At 30.3% G+C, this 16,124-nt stretch overlaps 1 protein-coding gene across 1 annotated transcript in view; it reads left to right on the top strand.

Annotated features, from left to right (window-relative positions):
- LOC142325736 (nephrin-like) overlaps positions 1-16,124 on the top strand; it is a gene marked incomplete at its 5' end in the record, with an annotated part of 400,912 nt that overhangs the window by 309,034 nt on the left and 75,754 nt on the right. Inside the window, one exon of the mRNA XM_075367769.1 lies at positions 6,737-6,867. Within this exon, the coding sequence (XP_075223884.1) occupies positions 6,737-6,867 (131 nt within the window). The remainder of the gene's footprint in view (positions 1-6,736; positions 6,868-16,124) is intronic.

Here is a 16,124-nt window from a genome sequence, read left to right as displayed (position 1 = left end):
AGAAGAAAATATGTTAACTTTTGTTAGTAAGTTTTACTTTAATAAAAAGTAATGTTTCTTTAAAATTAAGAATTATGTTATATTACCAACTTAAAAGATTAATTAAAGCAAACTTTTGGGGTCGAAAGCTCCAATGTAACGGATACTAATTTTTCTTAGCAGGAACTTTTTAAAACGTTGATAATATGTCCAGTAGATACATTTTTTTTTGAATCTGAAAAATTTTATTACTGGCTGAAAAAGAATATGCATTAAAACAAGATGAGAAACAATGCTATACTGTCGAATTTTAAATGTTAACCGTAATTCGCAAACCTTTCCATTGTATCAATAAAACTATTTATAAAACCTTTGTCTATTTAAACTCTTTAATCTTATTTCACTCTTTTTCTTCCAAAATGAATCCATATGGATTTTTTTATATAAAAAACATAGATTTTGACATTGTTTTTAAAACTGCAAGTATTAAAGGTTTTGTTTTTTTGTTCCTCTTAAAACAATCATCATATGGAAAAGTGGTGACTTTTTAATCAGTCTGTTTATTTCTTATTTCTGTTTATTACTTTCTCCATAAAACAAAGCTTAAACGAGTGACTGACTCAATACAATTCTGATATCATTACAACCGTAAAAAAAAGAATAATGATTTTCAATAAATCGGAAAACGGAAAATCTAATTGTGATAAATCGAAAACCAAATCAAAATTTTGGGTTTATTCTAAACTTTATTTTCTGTTTACTCTTACAGCTATAACTTTCACTGGAAATATAACTTTCCATAGAGATTCGAAATTTTTGCCGGATATAAAAAAACAATTTCAGTGAAAATTTTAATACCTTTAAGAGCTAAGTAAATGTCTAAAACTCCGAAATGTAGCATAAAAAGATATAAAAATTTAAATCAAAGAAACAGATGTAATTTGACTTTGATCACAAATGAATAAAAAAATACATAATAAGATATTGTAGTCCGGTCAGCAATTACATTCGTGATGTCTCGGCATTACCCATTAACAGTCTTTTCTTGAAGGGAGAATTTAAATTAATTTTTTTTTATAAGATTAATTTGTAATCCAGAAGAAAATTATTTGCTCGTGTTTGTAAGCCCTGTATGTTTAAGATAAAAGTACCTTCAGTTTTTTTTTCAATATACTCTTAATAATTATTGTGTATATTTTAACAAGTTACAAGAATTTTGTATTACAACATTTTGTATACAACATTATTTTGTATTTATTTTACACATAGAAATATTAACCTAGATATCGAGATTTAGTAATAATTAATAAAATCACCATTAAAAATATAAATATAAAAAATATAATGAAAAGAACCAAAATACCTCTAGAATGCAAAAGTTAACTGCTTATTAAAGAACCCAGATTTAATTTTTTTTTTTATTATTATGATTTAACTGGTTTCATATCTGCGTCTGCGTCTTTATTCCTTCTGTTCTGCGTTAATCTTCAGCCTACAACATACTTCCTTCATCTCATTATTTTCCATTATCCGTTAAATATTACAACCTTTGTCTTCCTTAATCATTCTACTTTTTACATCAGCCCCTACAACCAAATTTACTCACTCTTGATAACTTAACAACAGTTCACCTACATAATTCTTCATTCTTTTATTAGATTCTACAACAAGCCTTTCTTTTCTACATTTTTTTAAGTTTTGTTTTTAATATTTTACTTTTTTTAATTTCTTGTACATTACATTACATTCTAAACTTCTTTTCTATTCATTTTTAGATTTTTTTTTCTTTTTCCAGCCATAAAACACAACTTACCATAGAGATATTTTAAAACATTTCAATTCTTAAATCCATACGTAATATTAAATGATTCCTTTTTGTCGTGAAAGCTTTCCTTGCTCATCCCAAGATCTGTTTTTATTATGTCTTCATACTTCATGCCTTTATTAACTCAATTAAAAAATTCTGTTAATTCTGGAATACATATTATATTCCTGAATATCTCCCTTTATGTCACATTTAGTTAAAACTGTAACAGATTTTTAATCAAAAAAAGAGTGCATATTAAAAAACCGTCAAAAGGAACATTAATATTGGTTACCAAAGTAAACTGAAAACATAGTATACATAACATTTAATGGGAGTAAAAATTTAATGAGCACAAGTAAACAGTGAAGATTTACGCCATACAAATCTTATTATACAAAATTTTAAATGGTATTTTAAATGGATACCCATTAGAGCTTTTTCATGTAATCGTAACTAATCATTTTCGTCAGAGCTATGTCTGCTAATTTGAGTTAAAGTGAGATTGAGGGTACTCAGCACCTGTTGATGAAACTCCAAATGTAATTTGGTGATCGGGGAATGTGAAACGTTCTCGTAACATCAAAATAGATCAAATGCATTTGGCTAGAATCGGCTAACTTTAATGTGACAATCAGTTTCACCAGTCAATCGATTTCTGACTAATTAAAAGGGTGATGATAAGTGCAACACCAACTGTATGATTGGTCAATTCCTTTATCAGCTAAAAAATTAAGTAGTTGTTTATTACCTTCTTCATTTCAACTACAGCAACTAAGTGTGATTATTTTACGGTATATCTATACAACCGATGGACGTTTATTTATTTATCTATATGACGCCTATCTATTTATCTATATAAATATTTCCGAAGGAAGCGTCTTAACCAGTTTCAAATTAATTTGACATTTGACAGACTAATGAAGTAAACTAGCAAATGATACTCTAAATACAGATTTTATAAAACTTTTCAACTCATCGCGCGGATTGAATTATGGCAAAGCAGAAGCCATGGGGAGCTGAATTACTACCTTGCACAGCTCCTCACTGGGCACGGCGATTTTGGAGCTTATCTGCACAGATTCCGCGTACGTGCAGACACTGGGTGTGTCTACTGCGGGAAAGTAGATACCCCAGAGCACACTTTCTTCGACTGTGGAAAGTGAGTGCCGCTACGGAGAGACCTCAGGGTCCTCCAACTGACACGGAACAATATGCTGGAGAATATGCTCAGGAGAGATAGAGAGTGGCATGCAGTAACAGAACTAGCCACAAAGATTCTGCGAGAAAAAGAGGGTGGACAGCTGAACAGATAGTGAGAAGAAACGGGATGCAATCATATATATGGTGCCATGGCTGACTCATCTCAAATAAGGAGGCGAGGCTCCCCAATAATAACATGTGGACCGTCCAACAGAACACAGTAGACCAGCGAAAACCTCAAGAAGTGAGGTGTAGGATACCGGACTGGAGAGCGAAGGGAGAACAGACAGCCCTCTGCAGAGCCGGCGTTCTTCGTGCTTGCATGGATGGGCAACGGTGATGATCCACAGGAACTCTGAACACACTGAGCTCAAAGGCATCTCCTGGGGCTGACTAATTCGTAAATGCGAATTCGGCATCGGGAGGGGTGGCTGGTGAGATGGAGGTTTAGTCGGTAGGGCGCAGGCTACATACGCCGTATCATCTGCGGAACCTGTTAGCAAGCCCGACACTTTGTCCGTAAATGGGATTACTCCCCTAACTAGAGGGGAAAAAAAGATTTGTATCTCTATATTACCGCTGTAATTTGGTTGGGAATTCAGTTAATCTCACTGCATCAGGACTGGTCGTCTCAATATTGAATATCAATAGCTAATTTTTAATTGGAAATGCAGCCATTAGTATAATCTGAAAATGAAATTATGAAAACAATTTAGCCATAAAGAAATAATTTTTTATAAATAATTTGTCGAATAATAACATTTATAAGGATTATTCAGAACGTAACAGACGTTTTAACAACCGATAAATTCATTAAATTTAGTGAAATTTTAATCAAATACTTCTCCAAAACTTTCGCTTGGCATAAATAAAAAAATTAAAGGAACACAAAACCTGCAACTTAATTCTCTTATTTTACCATATGATTATTTCAGTGTGTAATCAGATTCAATCATCTTCACAGGAAGTATTTCAAAACGTTTTTTCTTCATTTAAAACCACGGAATATTTGGATTGTTGTTTTACTTTTAATAATTATTGTTAGTTTTTCTTTTTTAGTTATTAAAATTACGAAGGATGAAAGATATAACCAATATTTCATAAGCAAGCAGGTTAACATGTATAAGTAAAGCTTTCGTTCTCTAAAATATTTATTAGTATAACATAAACCTAATAATTAGACGGTTTTTTAAAATATTTATAAAAACTCAACTCAAATGAGGAGGTGAGGCTCCCTGATAACATGCGGACCGTCCAGCAGAACACAGAAGGCCAGCGAAAACCTCAAGAAGAGAGGTGTAGGATACCGGACTCGCAAGGCAGTCCATCAAGGCAGCAAAATATTTGCGATAAAAAGACAAGAAAATCTTGAATAACTAACTTTTGAAATTTTTATAAAATATTATAGAAATTAATCGGATAATTAAGTGTTATAGTCAAATATTATTTGATTAATTACAAAAAAGAAAGATTATGGGAAATTCTTACTAAAATATTAGCTAGACATTCAATCTTAATCAACTTATTAAAGGAAAGAAGTAACTTATGAATAGTAAAAATAGCTATGAGATAAAAATTAGAATATATAAAGGAAATATAAAGAGCATGATGCGGAAAATAGGTTGGTGTTAAGAGATTACCGCAGAATATAAAATAATAAATAAATACGTGAAACCAGCTAAGTAACTAAAGAAAAAAATAAATGTTCTCGGACCCAGTCAGTAAAAATAGTTCATCTTTATCGTGTAAATAATTGCAGAAGGGTTCTTAAATATGAATACGAAAAGATACATCGATTAACATTCAGTTCAACGAAAATAACATCTATCATCATGACTAACTTCGGTTGTTAAGTTCTTTAAATAATAAAAACAGGGAATGCTAAGTAAAATTAGAAAATTTGCTTTAAATTAACATTTTTAACCAGAAAAAATCTATTAAATAATTTAATGTAAAAATATGTATTTATTAACACAGAATAACTTGTATAAATCAAACCAATTGACTACTTTCAGTCGAATCATATCTAAATTAATAGGCCTATCCTTTCCTGGAATCGTTTCGTCTAACATCTGATCACTGTCTTGATGAATTAAACTCATCCCGACAGCCACAACTACATGACCAGTATCCCCCATACATTGTAAAGACTTTTTTATTTTCTAACGAGACATGTTATTATTCTCGTAGTAAATTTTAGGAGATTTATGGGATTATTATTATTATTATTATTGCATTCATAAAGGACATAAAAATCTTTGACAGTATTCAATGAGCAACCAGTATCCGATATCAAGGATTGACTGTTTGTAAGCTCTTATCAGTTAAAACTAATATTTTGAAATACACCATTTAACTTGCTGTAAAACTGTTAGTATAAGACCAAACTGAATTCAAACATTGCATCTTCTTCTTGGGACTACAAAAAGAGATGCATTTTATACGGGACACTTTTAGTTTAGATAAAAAAGATTTTATTAATGGAATTTTTTACGTAAATTAAATATAGCTATGCTACTTGTCTGTCTACTACTTCTTGAAATATTTACGTCATATTTCATTTTAAAAAAATGTTCTTCTTCTTAAGTGCTTAAGTTATTTGACATCTATTTTTTATTGAAAAAGCTTTCCGTTATTAATTGAAATAATGTAGTATAAAAACATGTTAGGATCAAAAAATTGATTTAACAATTAACTATAAAGAAATTTTAATTTACTAGATAGCTATTATTTTTATTCAGCATTAATAAAAGTGAATAACATAGCAGCACGTATCCCCACTCTTATTATTGCACGTATGGACCACTGTTATTGTATTCAAATCAATATTATTAAATATACAGAACATCAATAGTATTGGAAGTTTAAATAACTGCTGATGTCATTTGTGAGATACTTGTAAAAACTGAATACAGTTGCTAGTTTTACTCCCACCTCATAAGAACTGTTTTTCTGAACATCCTCTAATTGTAATGGGGATGCAATCGTGTTATTTGAATAATATTGTAATTGATTTACTTTGAATTTTTTTTAAATAACATAAGTTAATTGAACATATATAACGTTTGTTGACATTAAAAGTTTAATTGAATGTGGTAATATTGTAGATAAAATTGTATAAAGTGTAATACAACCTCTGTTACGTGGAATAAAATATATCTTTCTTTAATTGTTTTTATCTCTGCTAACCTTTCTTGGGTTAATTCTCTATTCTCTTCCCTTTTCCTTTTTTTCATTTTACTTTTTCTTTTCTATCTCTGTTACACTTAATGAAAACTCCATCCAATTTCTTCAGAATGTATTGCGTTTTGTTCAAATATATTTTGACGTTGTCACATGGGTTATAAAAGTGCAGTTTCTCAATTTCTTTGTGTAATATAATACATTAAACGTTTTTCTACTGTTTTATTTACTTTCTAAATTGGTTTGTATTTTTTTTACGGTTTTATTATTATTTCTAATTTCCTAATCTATTTTTTATCAGTTGACTTAATTGATAAGATTTGTGTAATTTGCTGTTTCCTGTTGTAATTTTTTAACCTTTATTAACTTTCATTATTACAATTTAACTTATTAAAACGTTTTTCTACATCTTTTACCTAATTTTAACCATCATTTTATTTTATTATAGGTCTTAAAACATTAAAGGGGATAATTTCAGTTCATTAAACTGAAGAAATAAATTTTTCACTTTAAGAATAAAGATATATACTGTAAAGTAATGAAATTTTAACCGTTTGTCATTTTCAGATACTCCTGAGACTGAATTATCTCTTGGAACGTCTCTTAATCCAAATGATATAAGAGAATTAACAGATGTATACTTTGACTGCAGAGTGAAAGCTGAGCCACCAGTTTTAAAAGTTGAGTGGCGTCATAATGTAAGTATTAAATACGAACAAATAGTACAAATGTTTATTATTTTAGTTTTATTGTTGCTGATTATACCTCTGAAATTAAATAATAATATTGTTAATGACCTGAATTTTTATGATGAATAAGATTCGGTCATCAATTATGAATAAAATAACTTCCAACCTCATAAAGTGAGAAAAAATTGATAATTCTCAGTCAAGTACGTAAAATGAAAAATACGCAAACATAATTTCAAAACAAAGTTTTTTAAAGTTTAAAATGAATTGAAATAAAATCACAAATATCATAGTATTATTTTGTTTCGGAATAAAGTGTATTTTTATTCATAGAAAAACAAACTTTTCAAATTTATCTGATACGGCAAATTATATGAAAATAAATCAAATAAATAAAATTTTATTTTTCAAAAAGTTAAGAAAATGTTAATATTATTAAATTCTTTCAAGGTCGTCTATTGAAGCATTTGAAAATAATATTAAAACTGAATGAAAACAAACACATTATTTGTTGGTCTACAATGACATTAAAAGCATCTCAAATTTATTCATGACGATTTTTTCCCTTAAATAAATCGATCAGTATATGTGACTGTATTTGATATGACGTAATATTTATGTATTAAAACTTCCAAATCATTTATTATTGAACAAAAGATCTCCGATGTACTTCATTGCAATATTTTCAGAATGAAAACAATATTTGTAATTTTATTTTTTAAACACTTAAAGAATTTATTTGTTAATTCCGTCAGTATTTAGTATTATTAATCAAATTTTAATATTAATAAAGGTAATACTAATAAATACTAAACAAAATTAATAATATTTTCAAATAATTTTTTTTTAAATAAATTAAACATAGATAAGCTCGTAAAATTTATTTGAGTGAAAAGTAGCGATAGATGGCTATTGAGTAATGAATCCAAATAAGTTAGATTACACTTTATAATCAAATTATTTGGAAATCTGCAAAAATAATAATTTATTAGAATTGCTGGGAAAGATTTAGTTCTATAACGTTAAAAATAGAATAATACTTTTAAATGTAAACTACCTCTTTTCGCATTTCGTTTTTATATTGGTAAGTTTTTTGTGTTGACAACCGAACATATTCAGAATAGAATATCTGCAGAAATAAAAACTATGTTAAATTTACTACTCTGACTATAAAAATTGATTATCATTTAGAATTACGTTATTCCAAATGTATAAATTATATGTGTTAGTATAATATACGGTCTATTAATTAGTATTTAATTTAAAATCATTAATTTATTGTAAATAATTTTGAATTTTGTTATCAGTCAAAGAATAATTTTACGATTGCGTTTAATTTATAAATTTTACTAAACAATAATAACTAATGTAAATAAATACCTAAATCATCAAGAAAAATTTCAAAACTTCAATAGAAACTTTAGCAAAAAAAAAATTAAGCTTTTATTGTATTGTACTTGATAGTACGGCATCCACGCAGTAATGCATTACTTTATGTTTTTACAGTCAATTTTAATGTAATTGAATGTACTGAAGATTTTGGGTACGAAGGAACAAAAAGGCGTTTGTTATAGTCACATCAGCACTTTTAGTAATTCAGCTGAGCTGTAGATTGGTTTTCGATCGCATTAAAATACATTCAGTTCTGTTTGAATAAACCTTCACGTAATTTTTTTACCTTTATCTAGCAATTACCTCTAAATTTAATTATGACGAGGGAGATGGGAAAGAATAACCTCCCGTTAATCTCTCTTCGCTTTGTTTTTCTATTCAATTTTTAGCGCTTGTTTAGATTTAAAGAATCTCCTCCCGCCATAGATTTACGTAATTGATTTACGTCAGTGGAGTGTAGGGGGGATGGTTACTCGACAAACACCGTTTTCCCGTTTATCACTTATAATTAACGTAATTTTCACTAAATGGAAAGGTGCAAAAGCTAATTTGTTTTTTACGAAAATTAATAAATAAAAGAACTCATTGATAGCTTGTAAAATGCTACGCGTTGTTTGAAAAACGAATAGCCTCTGTTCTAAAAAGTATCAACAAATACCAAACGTAACTGGTGATAACCAGTTAATTACGACAATTTCCGCGTGTAGGATTAAACCAGATATATTTATTGGTTTATGAAACCGTCAACTAGGAAATGTCCTTAACGGAATGGATTTACTTTTTCTGAAAGGCAGTAATAACTTCATTGTAAAACATTTATAAACGATGGAGGTTGTTTAATTTAATTAAAATTAAATTCTTATTTATTATCGTCTCAGTAAAAATAAAGAACACATAGTGATGGTTTAAAAAGGTATAAAATTCGGTAATGAATTCTTCCGGATTCACCACCGTTCATTAATAACTGTACTACCTCTCAATCGTTCAAAAATATTATTAATTAATGTAGTATTTCTGTGTCAATTAAATTAAATCCATTTCATGTTGTCTGTCATTCATTGATTCAGACAGTAAACATTGTCGGAATTCAGAAGGTTAAAAATCAATGAACTGCAACATTATTTCTTTGATTCTATTTAAATATTAGGATGTTTTAAATTAGAGGGGGATGTTTTAAATTCATCATGTCAACTGAAGATGTTTTTTTCTACTAGCTTGAATTTGATTTGGTTTTCTGCAGCAGAATTTTAAGATTACTTTCCCAAGTTCGCTTCTTTCGCTGTACTTTGTTTTAGGTAGATTTCATAAGAAAGCTACCTATTGTAATGAGTATCATGATTGGACTTCCGGAAAATTTCGACATATCTTCGCGTTTCACATCCCTCAGACCCCAAAACCACTGTTCGTTCAAAAGTTTATATATATATAATATATATATATATATTTTTTTTTTTTTTCACTTTCTTGTGGTCACGATAACTGACGTAATTTTGCACCAATCCCTTTCAAATTGATACATAAAATATAATAACCCAAAAACTCGGTCGAGTTCGTTAATGGGCAAAATTGGACCAGGATGAAAATGGGGAGATTTTTTTTCGAAAAAAAATCTTTGTAACTTTCTTATTAAGTAGAATATTTAATTAGTTTAAAGTTCTTACTATTCTTTGGATAAGAGCCTAAAACTTATATATAGTTTTTTTTTGATATCACCAACCTAATTTTTTAACTAATTTAAGAACCTAATTTTTCTTTTTTTTCAAACAAATCCACATTTAGTTTTTAACAATTACATCCCTAAAAAGGGTCTGGTAAAAGCGCTAATTTATAAACCTAATAGGTTTCTTTCTGACTCTCTGATCCAGTTGATCCTGGCTGTTGAAAGTAGCTCGTGTTTTTCAATACTGGAACCAATCCAAATCAACTGTGTACATGAGTCTGCTGCGAGGTGATGACTTCCCGAAAATTCTTTCGGGAAGAAAGAATTATCGTGACCACAAGAAAGTGGTCACGATAACTGACGTAATTTTGCACCAATCCCTTTTAAATTGATACATAAAATATAACGACCCAAAATCTCGGTCAAGTTCGATAATGGGCAAAATCGGACCATGGATGGAAATGGGGGGAAGCTTTTTCGAAAAAAAAATCTCTGTAACTTTCTTATTAAGTAGAATATTGAATTGGTTTAAAGTTCTAACTATTCTTTGGATAAGAGTCTAAAATTTATCTATAAAGTTACCCATCAATTTCCAAGGACTTCAAAATATACTATTCTTGAATTTGGTTCTGTTGAGCAAAATTGCTTCGACACATAGTCAGGGCTTGCCGGTTAGAAATATCTATAAAATCAGTGTGTTTCTGCCCTAGTTTAGAAACTTCTACTGGTCATTAGGAAAACAGAGCTTGATAAATTTGCTAATTTATTTGGAGTACACAATAGACAGTATGGCTGAAGTACCATGGGGATTATCACCCCCATCCCTTTCCAGATAAATAAATATTCTTAATATCTTCGATTTATTTTAATTACTGTCATTAAATGTACTTTAAAAGTGAGACAAATATTTTATAAGAAACAGGATTTGATACCAGTGGTAATGAAAACGTATATTTACTTTTAAAAAAAACTTTTGGAAAAATACACATATGTTTTTATTCATGATATTAATTGATTCATTAGTTTTCTCACTCACTACGACCAATTTTATAGAAACCCATTGCTGACTGACATCAAAAGAACGAAACATTTCGCAAACCACAAGAATAACGAGAACCAGTCTCATAGCAACAAAACCAGAACTCAACAAAATATGTAATTCGATTACAGATCCTATTAAATTATGTAAAAATCACTGTCAGCCTACATCACTATACAGTAAAACTTTCATGAAATATTAAATAAATTCTAAAGATACAATATGAAGAATTATTATGCATCAAAAATAAACAGAAAAAACTTGTACTATCGGCTCAAAATGTACTCCTCTTAAGATGAATCAGTATTTAAACCACATTAAATTATAGCGTTTAATAAACAACAACCTCTCCAAGATAACCTGGGTAACACCTACGATGTGCTTCCTATATGAGGAACCACTACCTGTGTAAAGGAGGGGGGAACTTATAACAAACAAAGAATACTTCTCCCTTCCCGGAGATGATCTTGGACAAATCCTTTTTGACATTCTCTTTAAATTCTATACTTAGCATAAACAACAATTTTAGATTCCAGATATAATTTCCCTAAATTTCTGTTTTATATTAATATGTAAAATATTTTCAAATTATTAAAAAATATATATATATTATTAAATTATTATTTAATAACTAAAATTATAAGGCGATTTACTCAGTTTTTGCCCCTCTTTTTTAAGCCGTTAACGTTTAATACTCAAAATAGCATTTTTAACAAGTCCATCATTGCGCTGACGCACACCCACTTTTTAGATTGATTGCAAAATCAATAATACTGTATTTTCCCGGCGGCATTGTAAGTCGCCTCTTTCAAATCTACCATCCCATCACCCTCTCAATAGCTAACCGTTTTCCTATCGTATGTTGTGAGTAAAAAATATAATAATGTGTACTCACCTGTGTACGTTTATTTTTAGATTTATTTCTCATTCATTTTAAATTTTAAGTGTTAATCATTTATTATTACTAATATGATTATAATGATGAATATTATTATTTTTTTATTATTATTAAATTAATCCTAAAATCAAAAATTTTGTTCATTGAGTCTATAAAATTAGAATTTTTCGGACCTTTGTGGCTGAGGGGATATAGCGTCTCGGCATTTCGAGCGGATGTCCCGGGTTCGAATTCCGGTCAGGCATGTCATCTTTTCATACGCTACCAATTTCTACCATACTGATGACCATATCTGTTAAATCCCGCTTTTCATATAACAAAAAATTAGGTTTTTACTCAGAATTAAATAAAATAGGCTGCCTGTATTATTTCGTTTATTTTACAAAATGTTCAAATTAATCTACTTAAATCTTTCATTACATTATATTCGACAGTTAATTAATGATCCGTAGTTTTTTTTTTTAATTCGTTACTTATCAATTATATAGTATTAGATTAACATAATATAAAAAATTAATTAAAATTAATACAATCATTATTTAAAGTTAAAAGGAATTTTTTTTAAGCTAACTTAACTAAAAAATATTTTGTAATTTTTAAATATTTATCACCGGGTTGGTCTAATGGTGAACTCGTCGTAAATCAAGGTAGTTGCTTTTATTCGGATTTGAATACTAGATCTTGGATATCGGTGTTCTTTGGTGGTTGAGTTTCAATTAACCACACGTCTCAAATTGATCGGCCTGAGTTTGTTCAAAACTACACATTTACCGGTACAGTTAAATAACACTGATAAAGAAAAAAAAACAAAGAAATATTTCTATTATATCAAAACGATGACTGATTTCTGCTGAATTTATTTTTATTTTATAACTGATTCTTCTGTAATACCCATCACTATTTACACGTTCTTAAAGTGCATTTTGTCAGTGGGTTAGAATTTTAAAATCAGTTAGTAATCACAGATACTTGGATTTCTTATAAATTTTCTTATTACTGTTAAATTAAAATTGTGATTTTCATAACCAGACTTCAAAGAGTGAGATGTATCTTCTAAAAAAAATATTTTTTTTTGTAAATTTTAATCACTTTCTCATTTTTTCTTCCTTTTTTCAAATAAGAATTATAGGACTGTTTATATCATAACTTTTGAGATATTTTATATATCTTCTTCACGTATTTCTAACCTTCCTTCTTTCCTTTTTCAGTCTATTTGTATCTCTGGCTTGCAAATCTGACCTAAACATTTCTGTACTGTCCTTTTCGCACCTTTTTTCCCCGCAATACATATCATTCTATGCCCTTATGGTTTTCAAAGTGGTTTTTATCCATCATTTTCACTTATCACTCAATTCGTCCACCTCTCATCTTTTCTAAAATATTATTTCTTGCCCGTAACCACTTGTTTGAATTAATTCTATCCTCTACATTTTGAAAGCCTACGGTTTTCTGATTCAGCTAAATTTCTTTTCATGTATGAGTTTTAAGTTAGATGCTTCATCTCATCTTTATGTGTTGGTTTTTTAATTTCTTATTATTTCTAGTATTACACTTTCACTAATCAAATTTTTGTTTTTTTTTACTCAGATCATCTACTTTATCTTTCAAATGTAACTATCCAGATTGTAGACCTCTTTTTAGTTCATATTTAATTTCCTTATATTATAAATTCATCTCATTTACTAAATATACGTATTCTTTCAATCCTTCAATCACTTCATTTCCTGTAGTTAAGTTATTCATATCTTTTTCATTGAATTTTCTTTGTTAGTTAAGTTTAATTTCTCACAAGCCTTTTCAATTTTTTTTTTGAATAGGTTTTTTCATTTCTTTTCTCGATTCGCATCAAGTTATCCCCAAAATATAGATTACATTATACTTTTTTTTTTTGTCATATTATGACCAGTTCTGAAAAGACCATCATACCATATACCTGTTTTTATTTTTGACTTTTCATTTTCTCCTCAAATACTTTTTCCGTTTTTTTTCATTAACATAACATAAGATGTTTCTTGATTACTTAAATTTCCATTAATATCAATCCCGTACTACCCCAATCCAATTCAATCCGTATTTGTAACTGTACATATTAATAAATTTAAAAAAATCATTAAGATTTATTGCACTAACGTTAAACATAAATACAAGATGATTTCAACTGATTCATCGGATTTTAAAAATCTGTATTTATAAAGTAGTACACATAAAATTATGAATGATACATTAAAATAAACAAAAAATGTCAAAGTGTCAGTCTTACTGTACCTTCATAAATGTTCGATATGGCCTCCATTCATCACACGACACACATCTATGCGGTAGTCCAGTTCAGCCCACACACGCGTTAACATATCCCTATTGGCGGTCATAAATGCAGCTGTAATGCATTTCTTTAGCTCAACCAAAGTTATTGGCTGTGGTGGCTTGTTCACATTGTCTTTAACTAATCCCCGAAGGAAAGAATCACAAATCGTGAAATCAGGAGATCTAGGAGGCCATTTTAAGAGCGCTAAGTCATCATTTGCACATCGCCCGATCCAGCGACGCCGGAGTACTTCGTTCAGGAAGCCTCGTACTTCAGAATGCCAATAAGGCGGAGCCCCATCTTATTGGAATACAAAGAGTCGTCTTTCAATCGAGGAAACAACCACAACTACATCATATTGAGGTATGAAATACCCGTCACAGTATTCTCCGAGAAGAAAGACGGTACAACTTTGTTTTAGAAATCACTCCAAAAACATTACGTTTTGAGGAATCACGTTCATGTTCTACAGACTTAGATTGTTCAATATCCCGTATCCTGACATTATGGAGATTCATCTTTCCATTCAAGTGAAACGTCACCTCGTCACTAAACACCAGACGGTTAACAAAAATCGTCATCCATTACAGCTTCCTGCACGTTATTACATAATTTATATCGTTTGTTGAGGTCATTTGGTTGTAACTTATGTAATAATTTTAAACAGCTGGGTTTCAGTCGTAATCGAGTTGGCAAACTCTTTCAGACAGTTAGCTGCGGAATATCGAGTTCACTACTTGCGCGTCGAGTTGACTTCTTTCGGCTACTAACGAAACTCGCCCTGACTCTCTCCACTGTTTTATTCGAAATGCTTGGGCATCCGGTGCTTTAACCTTTGCACAAATAATCAGTGTCTTTAAACTGTTGATACCATTTTAGAATTTTTTAGTGGTCTGGTAGTTCTGTTTCAAACCATCTCCGGAATAAATGTTGCACGATAATAACGGATAAGCATTTCTCATACTCTAAGACACAGGATGCTTTCTGTTGTATAGACGCCATTTTAAAGATTGTGCTTGTTATGCTACCTGTCGACGACCATTTTAAACCTAACCTGAAACTTGGACAGTTTCTGTATATTCTCATGTATCATCATTATTTTATGCGTACTATTTTACGGAATAGTTTATACTTACGGAATATTTTATGCGTAATAATTCATCGGAATTTAAAAATCTGTATTTCAGATTTTTAAATTCCGATGAATTATTTGTAATCACCCTTAAAAGAATTAATCTTTAATCATATTATTAAAAAGTTACGAATAGACTGAATCAAAACCATCTGATTAAATGAATTATCAGAATTTTTCGATAAAAAGTAATCTCACCTTTAACTTGTATAAAAGTGACAGTATTTACACCCTACGTCAATATTTTTTATTTATTATTTTTTTTTATATAGGTTCTTTATTTTCCCCACTCCCCGGAGTCGGACACGCATCAAACATAAACTCAGGTGCGAGGGATGCCATCGCCTCAGACTACCTCGGCGGGAACAAAGCCCTACCCAGGCAGCCGGGACTCGGTCGTTTATTGTCATGCCATGCCTCTAATGAAAGGGCCCCCAGAGGGGTCTCCCCACCGGGACTCCGGTCTTTTTGCCTCCGCTTCTAATGAGGAACCATCGAAGGGATCCCCAACCGGGACTACGGTCTTACCTTTCCACCCCTGTCCGAACCGCAACAAGACTGCCCTATGGCCCGGACTCCAGCGCCGGAAACATAGGTTATCGAAGATGCGCTGTGTACAGGCGTACACACCCAATACGGATCCGCCCATCTGACAATTTTTCTGGAAGAATGGGCGGCACCGCTACCGTGACAACCTGCGTTTCCTATAGGTCGGCTGCATGGACATGATAGCTACCGTAACCGACTCTCCCGTCACCTTGCAAAATTCCGTAATGAACTCTTCTTTTATTGTCAGCACGTCCACATCTTTAACCAAGATGTGGACCATCTGACCGCCTC

The sequence above is a fragment of the Lycorma delicatula genome, chromosome 5 (genome assembly GCF_047948215.1).
Source record: "Lycorma delicatula isolate Av1 chromosome 5, ASM4794821v1, whole genome shotgun sequence".
NCBI classification, from domain to species: Eukaryota; Metazoa; Arthropoda; class Insecta; order Hemiptera; family Fulgoridae; genus Lycorma; species Lycorma delicatula.
Note: the sequence above shows the minus strand (reverse complement) of the source record. Positions and strands in the feature narration are given on the sequence as shown.